We start from the raw sequence: 12,762 nt of genomic DNA, 5'->3' as shown, positions 1-12,762 counted from the left end.
ATTAAGTGTAGCCCTCCTGCTTCAGCTGTTCATTCACTAGCCGTGAAATACTCGGGAAGATATCTGTAGATTTGAATCCCCGCCTCATTTTGTGCCGGAAACTTTATCACGGTAATCAATTGTTATTTTATGGAGATAATATTTCCCGATCGAAGTCTGAAAATTAGCTTCGAGAGATTCAATCGATTTTGTATTTTGTTTGTCATCACAGCGGCTTGGAATTAAAACCATTGGAGAGAATGTTGAGAGTTGAAATATCAGAGCGATTTTGATGATATAAATTACGATTCGATAATAGCTACGGTCGGTCGGTTTAGTCAAAAGATAGATTACAGGGAGTTTGAAACTCCGTTGGAATCAGTGAATATTTTCTTTTCTCTACACCGCACTTCTGACCTATAGTTACATTTACAGTGACCGATGTTTGTCCCCTTGATGTTCCAGCTGTAATTATCCAATAAAAAAATCACTTCCGGGAACGGCATTTAATTTCTATTAATCGTTTCGATCCTTCGTATCAGCCCATCCCTTACTCCGCGTTCCATATCGATGGACGCGGCTATAGCTATAAACACATGGAATAGATGGATAGACATACGGATAGATAGATAGATAGATGGATACGGATACATATTTATACCACTAGGCGTGTTTTACTCACGTCGTTAATTTCTTCCCTTCGCCCCCGGCACCAGCTGACTATTCCATCCCACTTGGCGTTTAACTCCTCTTATTTGGGAACACATCGCGGAACAATGCGAGCTTTGTGAACATTCGAAGTGACGTAAATGGCGCATAAGGCTCGCGTTGTCTCTGAGGTACGAGTGTTCCTCGAGCTTTTATCATCAACTAGAGTGTACGTAGAGAGGCCAGGGTGCAGTTTCGCGTCTACTGCATTTCTCGTTATGCACGATACTCTGCAATCCCGTGTTTGCGTAAGACGGAGAGGATGAATCGGCGTGAAATTTTGTTGAACCAGTGAACCGGTGAACCAGTGTTTACTTGTTTTTTTGATTTTTATTCTTTCATTTGCATTCTTCTTGATTCGTCGTCTGCAATGGTATCGCGAACTTCAACTACATTTATATGTATTAAGAAAGAAAAAAAGAAAAGAAAAACAGGACTGGTTTGAAACGTGAATAAAATCCGAACGCGTTGACCGATTTCCGAAAATTTTATTCTGATTGAAACTAAAAGAATGAATCTTGCATATCGCGTTTGAAAATTTGAAAAATCTTTATTCGTTGTTGAGCAATACGTTCGTGAAATCAAGTTTTGAAAAAATCGCAGAGAGACTGAAAAAAATTAATATTACAGAATGTTGAAACTTAATTACGATGTTAAATTATTATTCCTGGACTAATTTTTTTTCGATTCAATTGCCTAAAAAATAATTGGCAGCACTGTGCGTTTTATTTATTTCGTTGATTTTTAATATTTCAAAGTTTTTTAATAATCAATATTGATGAACACGAAACGGCAAATGGGGGACGGAATACGTTTATATGGTTTTACGTGTCCTCCGCTTACGGTTACTACTGCCAGAAGCGAGGTTGAAGTTCGTAACTTTATCGTAATGAAACATTGGGAAAAAAAATCACTATTTTCTTAAGTGTACAATGATTTTGAAGGAACTAAGATTTCGAAATATGAGTGTGTTTTGTTTTACAGTGCGACCTCTTAATAGAGCCGCTCACGGGCTGTGAGGAGAATACATTTCTCGGTGTAAATTAATTCAAGTTCTACTTAATTGAAGATGACGGTGTAAAAATATAACATCAAATTTCCGTTCTTTCTGTATTTTTACGAGTTGTAACGTCATTTGTCACATTTTTCTTGTACTTCAAGTCTCTGATCGAATCGTTGAGAATAACGTTATCAACTTCAATACGGTTGCCAGAACTTTCCTTCGTCAGAATGCAATATCTCTTTTACCGAAGAGCGAGAGAACAGGCACATCGTGTGACTTCAGCTTCCACGAATCAGTGAAAATTTCTATTCCACGACTGAAAATGTGACGCTTTACGTAATTAGTTAATATCAGAAAAGTCAGCCTTAAGGCCATCTCAAAAAATCTAAAATGTTCGTTATAAATGTTGTCGACTGAATCAATTTTGGTCAAGTTTTCGATATCGGTTGCGATCGACTTTTTTTTGATTGTGAATTTTCTTTCTTGATAATGTCTCTCGAAAACTGAATTTTAACTTTGAAGCGCGCATTCGTTAATTTTACCAGAAACGTTTAATATCATGTGAGTAAAATCTCGGAGAATTTCTAAAACGCCAAAATTAATCTTCGATTCACGAATTCAGAAGGAAATAGAATTGACCATTCTTGAATGTAAATTTTTTTTTCAGTCTCCCAGCAACTTTTTCAAAATCTGTTTTTTCAAAGAGCGAGTATCTCAACAACGACTAAAGATTTTCCAGATTTTCAAACGCGAAATAAAAAAATCGTTATTTTACATTCGAGAAGAAAAAAAAATATATATTCTTGAAAATTGCTCAACACCTTCGGATTTTATTCACGTTTCAAATCGGTCCCGTTTTTGTTTTTGGCCCACCTAACGTATTACGTCGCGATATTCGTCTACCGCATATTCCAGCCACTTTCGACAATAGGAGGGCCTACTTTTTTTTTCTTTCTCGCCTAACGACAGCTCTCGAACTACGGTCAAGTGCAATCCGATCGCCGGTGGTTCCGCCACGGTCTTGACGATGCTTTTCCCCTCCGCGCGCGGAACGTGCAGATAGACTTTCAATTCACCGTTAACTTAGTTACGTTCGTTCGTTTGCGATGCGAGTCGAGCAAAGTCCCGCGTTCATTATGTCCCGGCTACGCCACACTTTACTCTGCACCAAGAGAGAGAGAGAGAGAGAGAGAGAGAAAGAAAGATAGATAAGAAAGAAAGAGAGAGAGAGAGATCCAGTTCCCCAGAGCCAATGCACATCTAGGTAGCGAATGATATGTGAATGATGCACTCGCGTACATTCGATGTTGTAATTATACAAGGAAAATATATAGTTTTCTGCTTTCTATTCGTGCGTGCAGCGCGATGCGACGATGCACCTGTCTCATTACAGCGAAACGCAATAATTCTGCACCGTGTAACGCAAGATGACATTGACCGTGTAACACTGGGAGAAAAGAACTGCTGTATGATATCGATTATGCATGCCTGTACGCATGTTCGACCTGAATGATATATAGTTCGGTCTATCAAATGTACGGTGGAAATCAACTCGAGTCAGAGGACTTTTTTTTATCCCAGATAATATATTCGTATGTCATTTGTATACTTTTCTGCGATTTTTCACCCCTTATTTTTTGTCTTTCATTTTACGAATATTATATAAGACTACTTCGTCGTGAACGAGCGGCGTCACTTCAAACTGTTACATATGTATTGTATACCTATAGCATATCCACTTCCGGACGGGAATTGAATTGCTCACGCTAGGCGACTAAATGCCACGATTTAGCTTGATTATACGTATGTAGTAACTCTTCGGTATATACATATACATTGTGTCATATGGACGACGATATTTTTTGACCTAAAAATTACGAATATTCCGTTTTACGTACTTAAAATATATTCACATATGTATATATCCGGACGAAGGATGATCTCGGGCATAATTTTTAACGATATACGGCAGTGAGTGAAGAAGAATTTTTGTTGCGCAAGCAAAAAGAAAAAAAAATTTTTTTTACACATTGTCATAATTATTAATAGCCAAAGAAGTATTTTATTTCAGTTCCAAGAAAATAGTGTTCAAAACAACGGTTTGTCTTGTAATATAAAACTAAATTTTCGAATTTGAATTAACCAAACATTTACTATCGCCATATCTGAAATGCCGTATACAATAACTACGTAAATTTGACGTCTTTTTTTTTTTTTTTGCTCCGAGTGCTCGATAATTACTGGGTTCACGATCCGTCCGTTCGGGTTTCGGAGAGCTGACGAATATTGAGTAATAGTTCATAGCTGAAATAAAAAAAAAAAAAAGAAATACAAAATAACCCTTGTATACACTCCGTTTCCGAATCGCGATCCTTCCCCGCGACGGCAAGTATCGGACATAGATGCCCGCAAACTGCCCCTCGCCCCTGCATCGTGCCTTGTAGGTATATGTGTAAGGTAAGTCTAGACGTCGAGGTGTATATCGGGTGATCCGCGACTTCCGTGGGCGCGTACCTAGTAGGTAAAAATATCGCGTTACAAAGTAAGCTCCGATCCTCCTCCTCCTCCTCCTTATTTCTAGCACGGACACGTTCGCACGGATCGCACTCGATAGCCCCGTTACTGCTCCTCGAGTGTTTGCGCACCCACACAGAGGCATTTACGTCGAGGCGATCGCGGGGGTTAGTCACCCTCGGCGCGTGCCGGGGCTTCCCCGGGTCGGGGCTTCCGGAATAGCGGGTCTCCGTTCACCGGGAAGCCGTACCGACGTCACGAACCCGTCACGTATACGTTTGACCGTGTGTGGAAACGTACGCGGGCCTTATCGGGTTCTCCGTCTCACAGAGAGAGAGAGAGGGAGAGAGAGAGAGAGGCATACGTGAGAAGGGAGAAAAGAAACGCGATCACTCGTGGAATTGACCCTCGCCGATCGTGTGACACGTATCGCGTTTATTAACGGCCTTCAAAACATCTCCGTGTAATCGTTGGCTCTGTGCTTTGCAGCTTTGTATAATGTACCGTACTTACAAGGAACAATGTTTCTTCGAGTGCTGTGATGACAATGAGCTTTGATGCAAAAGACGTTGTGAATCACTTCGAGCTCGCACTGTATCGTGTATGCTGTTCATTTATTTTTATCTTTTCTTCTCGTTTCTACCTTCTTCAGATCTTGATCTTTGCGCGTTTGGTAGATCGATGATCGTTAATGTGGATCAGGACACCAGTGTGGCTTTTGCGACTGATGAGGTGTAATTTAGGTTGCTCGATTCAGTGTACCTGAATTCTTTATTGGTGAAGATAACCATGACTTATGCTATGAGCACTTTTAGAGAAGAAGAATGCGATCGTGAAGCTATTCGGGCGTGCATGAAACCTTCGAGTTATTTACAGAAAATTTTTGATATAAATAGACGATATACTTCATTACAACGTAATTGATCAATTAGTTAAGTCGTCGATGAATTTATGTTGGATCGATTGGATTCCTGTAGCCAATAACGATAAAACAAAGTCTGTTTATAAATAACCGCGGTCGGTTAAGGACGCAGTCAAACTGTTTTCCGTAGAAGGTTCGACGATCAAGGGGAGACATGAAAAAAAAAGTTCAGATCTTCACAAATGCCAATTGAATTTTATCCCATTGTCGGCATATTTTCACTGCCTACTCCCCTTGATACCATCAAGATACTATATCCTTCAAGCTCTTGCAATTTCTCGATACGATCAACGTCGACTTGGCGTTAAATCGAACTCACCGCTTCTTCTTGCAATTGGTCGCAATCCTACGCTATTAATTGCGTCGATGATGGAGATCAATTGTTTTATTGTATCTTTCTTCGGAATTGGACCGGCTCACCGAATTTGTCCACCTTCGCTCGGGACCTTGCCAAGACGCTTAAAAGCGGAAGTTGACAATTATTTTTTGATTACGTTTTTTTTGTAAAATGATTTTCGATATGGCGTCACGCTGGCAGAGGTTGATATTCTTAACTGTCGTGCGAGTTGGATTTATATGATGGGAAAAAGTTGACCCTGCACCAGCTGCAACGACAAGGTTCAACAATTAGCTAAGAACCGCGGTGTCTAGGATAAATTCGAATTCGAAGCACATCTCATGCTTAAAGAAGCGGCTCGGCTACACGTTCGTAATCACGTTAATTGCCTTGGGTAACTTCGATCTTTGTAGCTATGACTTCCGCGTCCTTTCCAACGCGGACATTAATCGGTCGAGATTATTCGATCACGGTTTGGTTCGGTTCAAGAATAAGTCTCTTTTTTCTTATTTCGTCTTCTTTGTTTTTTTTTCTTTCTTTCTCTCTCTCTCTCTCTCTCTCTCTGTCAAACCTGCAGGTGGAAAAAGGTCGTTCCGTGAAGTGAACATCGCCGACGAAGACATAATCGATTCCTAACCGCAGATAAATCTCGCTCGGGTTTTTTTGTCGGTCAGTTTTGACTTTGTCCGTCGACTGAGAGCTGTGCTGTATTTGCCGGTTTTGACACGCGCGAGCGAAACAATTTAGCTGTGATGAAAAATAACGGGATCACGATTATCTTGGTTTCACGTCGCAGCAGTCGTCGATCATAACTCCGGATACTTTGGGATTTTTTTTCATCGTCTCTTGAGTATAAAAATTAATCATGCGTTTATACTTGAGTGTCGTTTCGTTTGAATTACGCCGTTCTCAGTGTAAAAACAAAATCCTTGATTTATACGGATGTCACTTCGTCATACGAACGTTGTCATTAATCTCGAATCTCACCGTTTCAGAGTTCTCATAATTTCGTCTCTGATCGACGAGGTCGATCGCTGGAAGAAACGAAAGTCAACGTTTAAATTTCCCGAATCGGTTGTCACGAAATCGTCCTAAAATCGGCGGTCCGGGTAATGGGAACGAGGAAGAGAACCGTCTGCACGGTACAATTTTCATCGAAAAGTATATCCGTTTGTAATAACGTCTCGTGCATGCTCACGGGTAATAATTGGAACGGCAGAGACGTCGTCTGGTCTGATCGCTCGCTAATCCGATCGTCGGACGATCCGATCGTTCCTAGTATATAACCACAGTTCACCTCCTCTTTCGTGCCTGGACGAGACGTCGCAGGAATTCTCCGTCGACGAATGTCGATAACGGGGGGATCGTACTTTCCGATTTTTAACCCCCGGCATCACCTAACTGCTATTCGCAGACTGCAGACGTCTGAATTCTTGAAGGTCGTTTCGTTACGTGTATATATATATATATATATATGTATAAATTTTCATCCATCTATAACCCCGAAGCCAGGCGAGGGTCGCGACTTAAGGCCTCAGAAAACTTTCATCATATCCTAGATAGCGGGCAATCGATCAAACTCTAAATTCTATGGAATATAAAATATTACACTACAATATGTTTCGTCGTGTATATGCATAGGTACGTTAACCGAAGACGATTTGCATGCGTACCTATACCTACCACTGTTCGTGGTTTCTCGCACGAGGAGGAGTGATCTATTATTTTTATTTTACACAACTCATGAATAATAATTGTGCTTGGTATGTTATACGTATGTACAAGAATAATTTTACGGCCGCTATAAGAACCAGCCGCCATATATCACGGCCGTTTTGTTAACCCTGTTTTAAAAACGGTCGATTCGTTGTACTATATATCCAGCTTTTGTTCGACCTTCCAATTCGGGTCTAATATGAACTTCGAGTTTCTTTTTCATACCGCAGTGTTTTTTTTTTTTTTTTTTTTTTTTTTTTGCTTTTTCGATGACTCCCAATTGCGAATGCCAATTGCTTAATGGCCTGCTGTAATTCAATCAATTTCCCCTCTTGTCGCTCAACCCATTCTTGGATCAAGCCGGGTTTGAAATTGATTAATCACTAATTACTGTCTCCACGATTTCAACTCAATTTCAACATCTCTCATGGCTCGGAGGCTGGCTGCGAGTCAAACGTGCGTAGGATCGTATAATGATCATTTATCGAACCATTAACGGTTTTATCATTACTATCGTTAATGTCATACAAATATATAAATACTGGATCGCAAAAAAGTGCATCGATGTAGCAAACAATGCCCGCCTACACCACCCTGTACCTCGGTTAAAGATTCCCGTCTTGGTTCGCTGTGCAAGCCCAAGTATTTACAGAACATTATCCGACACACCCATCCTGTTTGTGCGGTCGAGTGCAGGCAGGCAGGATACTTCGCATCCCACGAACCGAACTTAACTTAACTTAACTTAACTTAACTTAACTGAACCGAACGACTAATTATATTGTTATCTAGCCGTGGCTATCATCGTCAAAAGTACCGGTTCTTCGGCCACGTTACAAGGCGTGTATGGATGCGCATTCTCGATGGGATTCGATGCGCGGTCGGTAGAAACCGGTGTTTGTTCTTTCCTTTGTTTAATTTTGCAATCTATAATCAATCGATTTCCATACTTTCCGTTCCAGGCCGCGCGGTTCACCTGCGCTGCGCATCGAGCAATTCCCTGCATGCACATCTATACTCTCATCTTATGCCTCTCTAATCACCGTTGCTTATTATAGATTTCTTATTGCCCCAGCTGTGTAACGCGGGCATGTATCTAATGTAAAACTTACCCAAACCCACACTTACGTGTTTATCCTTTGAATTACGTTCATTTCCTGCGCGCTTTGCTCACCGTGTAACCCTACGATTATTTATCGTCTTTGATATACTTCCGGAACAGGGTCGTGTTTGTTTGCTGCTTTTTTCCCTCCGAGTAAACTGCATAACGAGAAAAAGAAATCACGGATCGGTGATGAAATTACATCGGAAGGATTATTATCTGCCCGTAGATATCATCGCACTTTTCAGGCACGCGCAGCTACGCGGACTTTAATGGATTTCGAACACCGCGTGCTACTCTTGCTGATCCCTGGCGTGACGTTTTACACATTTGCGGTGCACGCAACCCTCGTTAGATAATTTTCACTGAAAACGGTCTGCCGCGCTATAAGTACGCGCGTTATTGAAACTTGAAAAAGAATCCACGAAGCATTGCAATGCATTTGAACTAGAGTACCTATCTAAATGCACCGTTTTTGGTCACTGTACCTAAACCATAATTGATCGGACTTGTGTCCGCGTGGTATTAAAAACATACTCGATTACTGAATTAATAACGAAAACGTAAATGAAATCGATGTTAATGGTAAACAACAAATTTTTTTTTCTTTATTTCTTGGAAAGATCACCTTCTTAATTTTTCAACGTCTTCGGGGTGTAACTGTGAATGAAATTTTATTTATGCAGTTGGAAAAGATGTGAATAAAAAAAAAAAAAAAAAAAGGTTGCAGTAGACTAACGATGGCTTGTTGTTTCTCTTGTTTGCAGGGTGTTGAAACCCCCAGGCGGCGGTAGCAGCGACATTTTTGGAGGAGCTCCGGAGGAGACGAGCCCTCGTCGTATCAAGAATCACAATCATTCGCAACTGGGATCAACGATGTTCGGAGAGAATAGTACCCACGGTTCAGATACGCCTCGCGCTAAGCCTGGTAATGACTCATACAAGCGTCTCTTTGGTCCCCCCGATGCCCCAACTACCCCAAGCTCAAAAAACCACATGCGAAGCAATATACCGCTCAGCGGTGAGAAATCGGTTCCCGAAACTTCCAGCCAGTCTAACACCTCGATCAACGGAAGTTCGAACGGCAATATCTATGGTAATGGCAACGATGCGTACAACAGTGAGACAGGTAGGCCAATGGACTGGGTACTACCTTAAAATATGTGTTATTGGGCTCAGGGTGTGGAATTCGGAAGTCGTTGACACCTTTCCGTGAATTTTTTTCTCCTTCTTTTACCCATTCAATGCAAATTATCAGGTCTTTCTCTACATCCATATACGTATATCTTGACAATTTTCAATATCTTCTGTTTCTTCAGAAATGTTTTTCTAATAATAACTTTCGAAATTTAAAGTAATTAGCGCAGACTTATAAAGGTAGAGAGTTCTCGTCTGTTACGTAATTTTGTACGTTTTTTTGTTGACTATATACAATATTTGAGTAGCTGATTTTAAAATCGAAATTTTGATAAAAATCGTTTTTTTTTTTGGCATTACGTACAAGTAATTTGTTTTTTCCCGTATTGTTTTCCCTAAATTGTTGGTCACTTTTTTTTTGTCTATATCTCTCCAAGTTTGATTTGGGTGTAATATCTTAATTATATGCTAAGACTTATATGTCCACAATTTTAGCTCGAAAGTAAATGTGGAGGTTGTAAGGTTTCTGTTGTTATTTTTTTAAATGGTTTTTTTTTTTTATTTATTTATGTTTTCTTGTACATGAAATAATCGACAGTTACTTAATCCAAACTTAAATGTGTTCACAAGCAGCTTTTAGGAGAAAGAAACGATTTCGTAAGTCCGTAGTAAAACCATTCAGATAAAGTTGATACATCACACTACCGACACTCCCCTATAGTGTTTTTAAATGTTTTTTAAAAAAAAAAATAATGATTCCAACAAATGTGTCATTTTATATATGTCTTTTTCAAGATACGTATCATAATATTAGATTTTGCTTTTGTTCATTGTTTGATTAGATCCAGCCTTACAGAGCCTTAGGGATTGGTTGATATAATTTCGAAAGTTCACAACATCACGTGCGCAATTAGTGTAGTTTTTGATTTGTCGATAATGCTTGCAGAACAAAGCGATATTCGACATCATTAATGATGATCACTAAAGATTATCACTCACAGATTCTCGCAAGTACTTAGATGCAATACAATTATAGTCTTACACAAATGATGTGTAAAACTATCTGCGACAGTTTAGAAAAAGATAAATTATAAAATTAGGAGCCCACATATTTTGAGTTAGTAATTCCATTGTTGAAATAATTATTAATTATTATATACTTTATTACCTATCTCGCCTCATCGTTTATTGTAGGCTTATTCTGCTTTCATTATGAATTATGATTTTATTCATCATTCAGCCACACCAATTATAATATTTTTTGTCACGTTTTAACGCACTAACACAGCTTCGTTTTATTTATTTATTTATTGTCATCTCTTCAACAGTGGCACTAATAAATATCGATCACATTGTCACATCCGTATCTCTACACGTTTTTGTGCAAAAGTTGAATGCTCTTCATAATCGTTACATTCAGAAATATCACACAGTTATGTAGACAAAAAAATCGGTATTCTCAACAATACAGAATATGTTTCTTGTTAACAGTAACGTTAGGAATTTCAATTCAGTCTAATTAAACTATAAAAATTATCTCGAGCCATTTGAATTTATTATTACAACTCGAGCAATAATAATTACAGAAATAGAATGTTGATAACTTTTGAAAATTAGATTTCATCGTATTGTTAGTATTCTATTAATTTAGAAATGTGTAGATGGACCAAAGTGTAATTAAAAAATGTTGAAGCGGATGGGAAATGAGAAATTTATTCAGAAAGGCTAAACTAATATTTCAAATGATAAAGAATTATAAAGTGAAAATTCCGCCTTTGTCAATGGGATGACAATCATTTGCAACTCTCCAGCTGGTCCATCGACGCATTTCGGCACACTAACAGAGGGTTGGGTGGCAGGGTGTGGTGTGACGTAGTGTGGTGCATGGGTGAATTTGTGTTTGGCTTTGTTGGGTATGTGGCGGGTCTTCGGTGGTTCCTGCAGGAGGATTATCCTGCATGCCACGCAACCCGGTTACCGGAGACGGAGTTGACGTGATGCCCCTGAGGCGCAGCGCACGTAGGAGTAGAGGTAACTTTACGATAATCAAATCTTTCCTCCTGTACGTAATGCCACGCATCACTGTTTCTACTATTTACCCCCTTTATTTTTGTTGCTCTGTTCTTGTGATACGTTTCAATAGTTGAATGCAATTTATCGTCTTGACGAAGAAGTATCTACAACTTATAGTTTAGTCGTAGATACCCAAATTTGTTGTGCAATGGTATATAAAGTAAATTTCTAGTAGTAACTTACCTAGTATTTCAACAATTTAAAAATGGAAATAAGTCTTCGATCAATGATACTGAACTGTTTTTCATGCCGAGATAAGCATGTGCAGTTTGTTTCATGACGGCAATCAGTAGTGGCAATCAGTTTTGGATTAATTCTTCAAGTGGTGGAGACAATGATTCAGATGTTGATACCAAATTTGCGCTGCTGTAACAGTATAAATGATGTGTGGGCATTTATTTGCAGAATGATAATTTAACCTGTTTTGTTATTCTTCTAGAAGTTGGCAAACAACGCTAAATAAATTACCGTACGTGTTAAGTATCTGTACGTATATGTTTTTGAGCATATGAAATTTGACTAATCTTCTTTGTGTTTATTTTTTCACGTTGCCTAGCGAAGCTTTGATCTCAAGTTTCTGCATACTTTCTCATTCGCTCAAATCATAGTGAAGAATAAGATAATATTAATTGAGCATGAATTTATTTAAATTATTTATCGTCAAACGATAGAGTTCAGCATTGTACCTTGTTAGAGCGGTAAGTAGTTTTAGAATTGTTTATAACGTGTCTAGAATGTACTCTATCCCTTCCTTTCCTTATTTCTTTGTGAGCATGCGATACAAATGAATGTTTCGGACGTAGCTGGTTATCGTTTAGCAATAGCTAAATTATTGCAACAGTGTTTAAATCTCTTCTCGAATTTTCTAATTTCCATTGCTGTGATGAAACAGCAAAAGTAAATCTGAATAGATTTTAATTACAACACATGTATGATCATTTTCAAATTCACGAAGTAGCCTCCAGGTAGTCACTGTGAATGCGTATGTACCATTTATGTACCTGTAACGTTCTTATTTACCGGACTTGTACATCTTTGAATAAGCTGCATGTCTCAATATCAATCTAAATCACAAGATTTTTATAGTAACTCGTAAACTAATAGTAATTCCAATTGAGAACTGCTCATTTATAATAACGTAATTTTTTTTCTAAGACGACCTTCAGAGCAAGCAAGGATAAGATATCGTGATAAATTTTGATGTCTCAAACATGTATTGCTAGGTCAAGAACAGCGCATATATACATATATAATTATATATATATATATAT

At 38.8% G+C, this 12,762-nt stretch overlaps 1 protein-coding gene across 7 annotated transcripts in view; it reads left to right on the top strand.

Annotated features, from left to right (window-relative positions):
* The window catches only part of LOC124180301 (microtubule-associated protein Jupiter-like), a 58,014-nt gene that overhangs the window by 43,903 nt on the left and 1,349 nt on the right, over positions 1-12,762 (top strand). For 6 of the 7 annotated variants that reach the window (XM_046565641.1, XM_046565645.1, XM_046565644.1 and 3 more), the window contains 3 exons: positions 9,049-9,410; positions 10,052-10,075; positions 11,363-11,449. In XM_046565641.1, coding sequence (XP_046421597.1) covers positions 9,049-9,410; positions 10,052-10,075; positions 11,363-11,449 — 473 coding nt within the window. The remainder of the gene's footprint in view (positions 1-9,048; positions 9,411-10,051; positions 10,076-11,362; positions 11,450-12,762) is intronic. The other variant, XM_046565646.1, reaches the window with a different exon arrangement.

Source organism: Neodiprion fabricii, chromosome 4, assembly GCF_021155785.1.
Source record: "Neodiprion fabricii isolate iyNeoFabr1 chromosome 4, iyNeoFabr1.1, whole genome shotgun sequence".
Taxonomy (NCBI): domain Eukaryota; kingdom Metazoa; phylum Arthropoda; class Insecta; order Hymenoptera; family Diprionidae; genus Neodiprion; species Neodiprion fabricii.
This window is presented reverse-complemented; position numbering and strand designations above follow the sequence as displayed.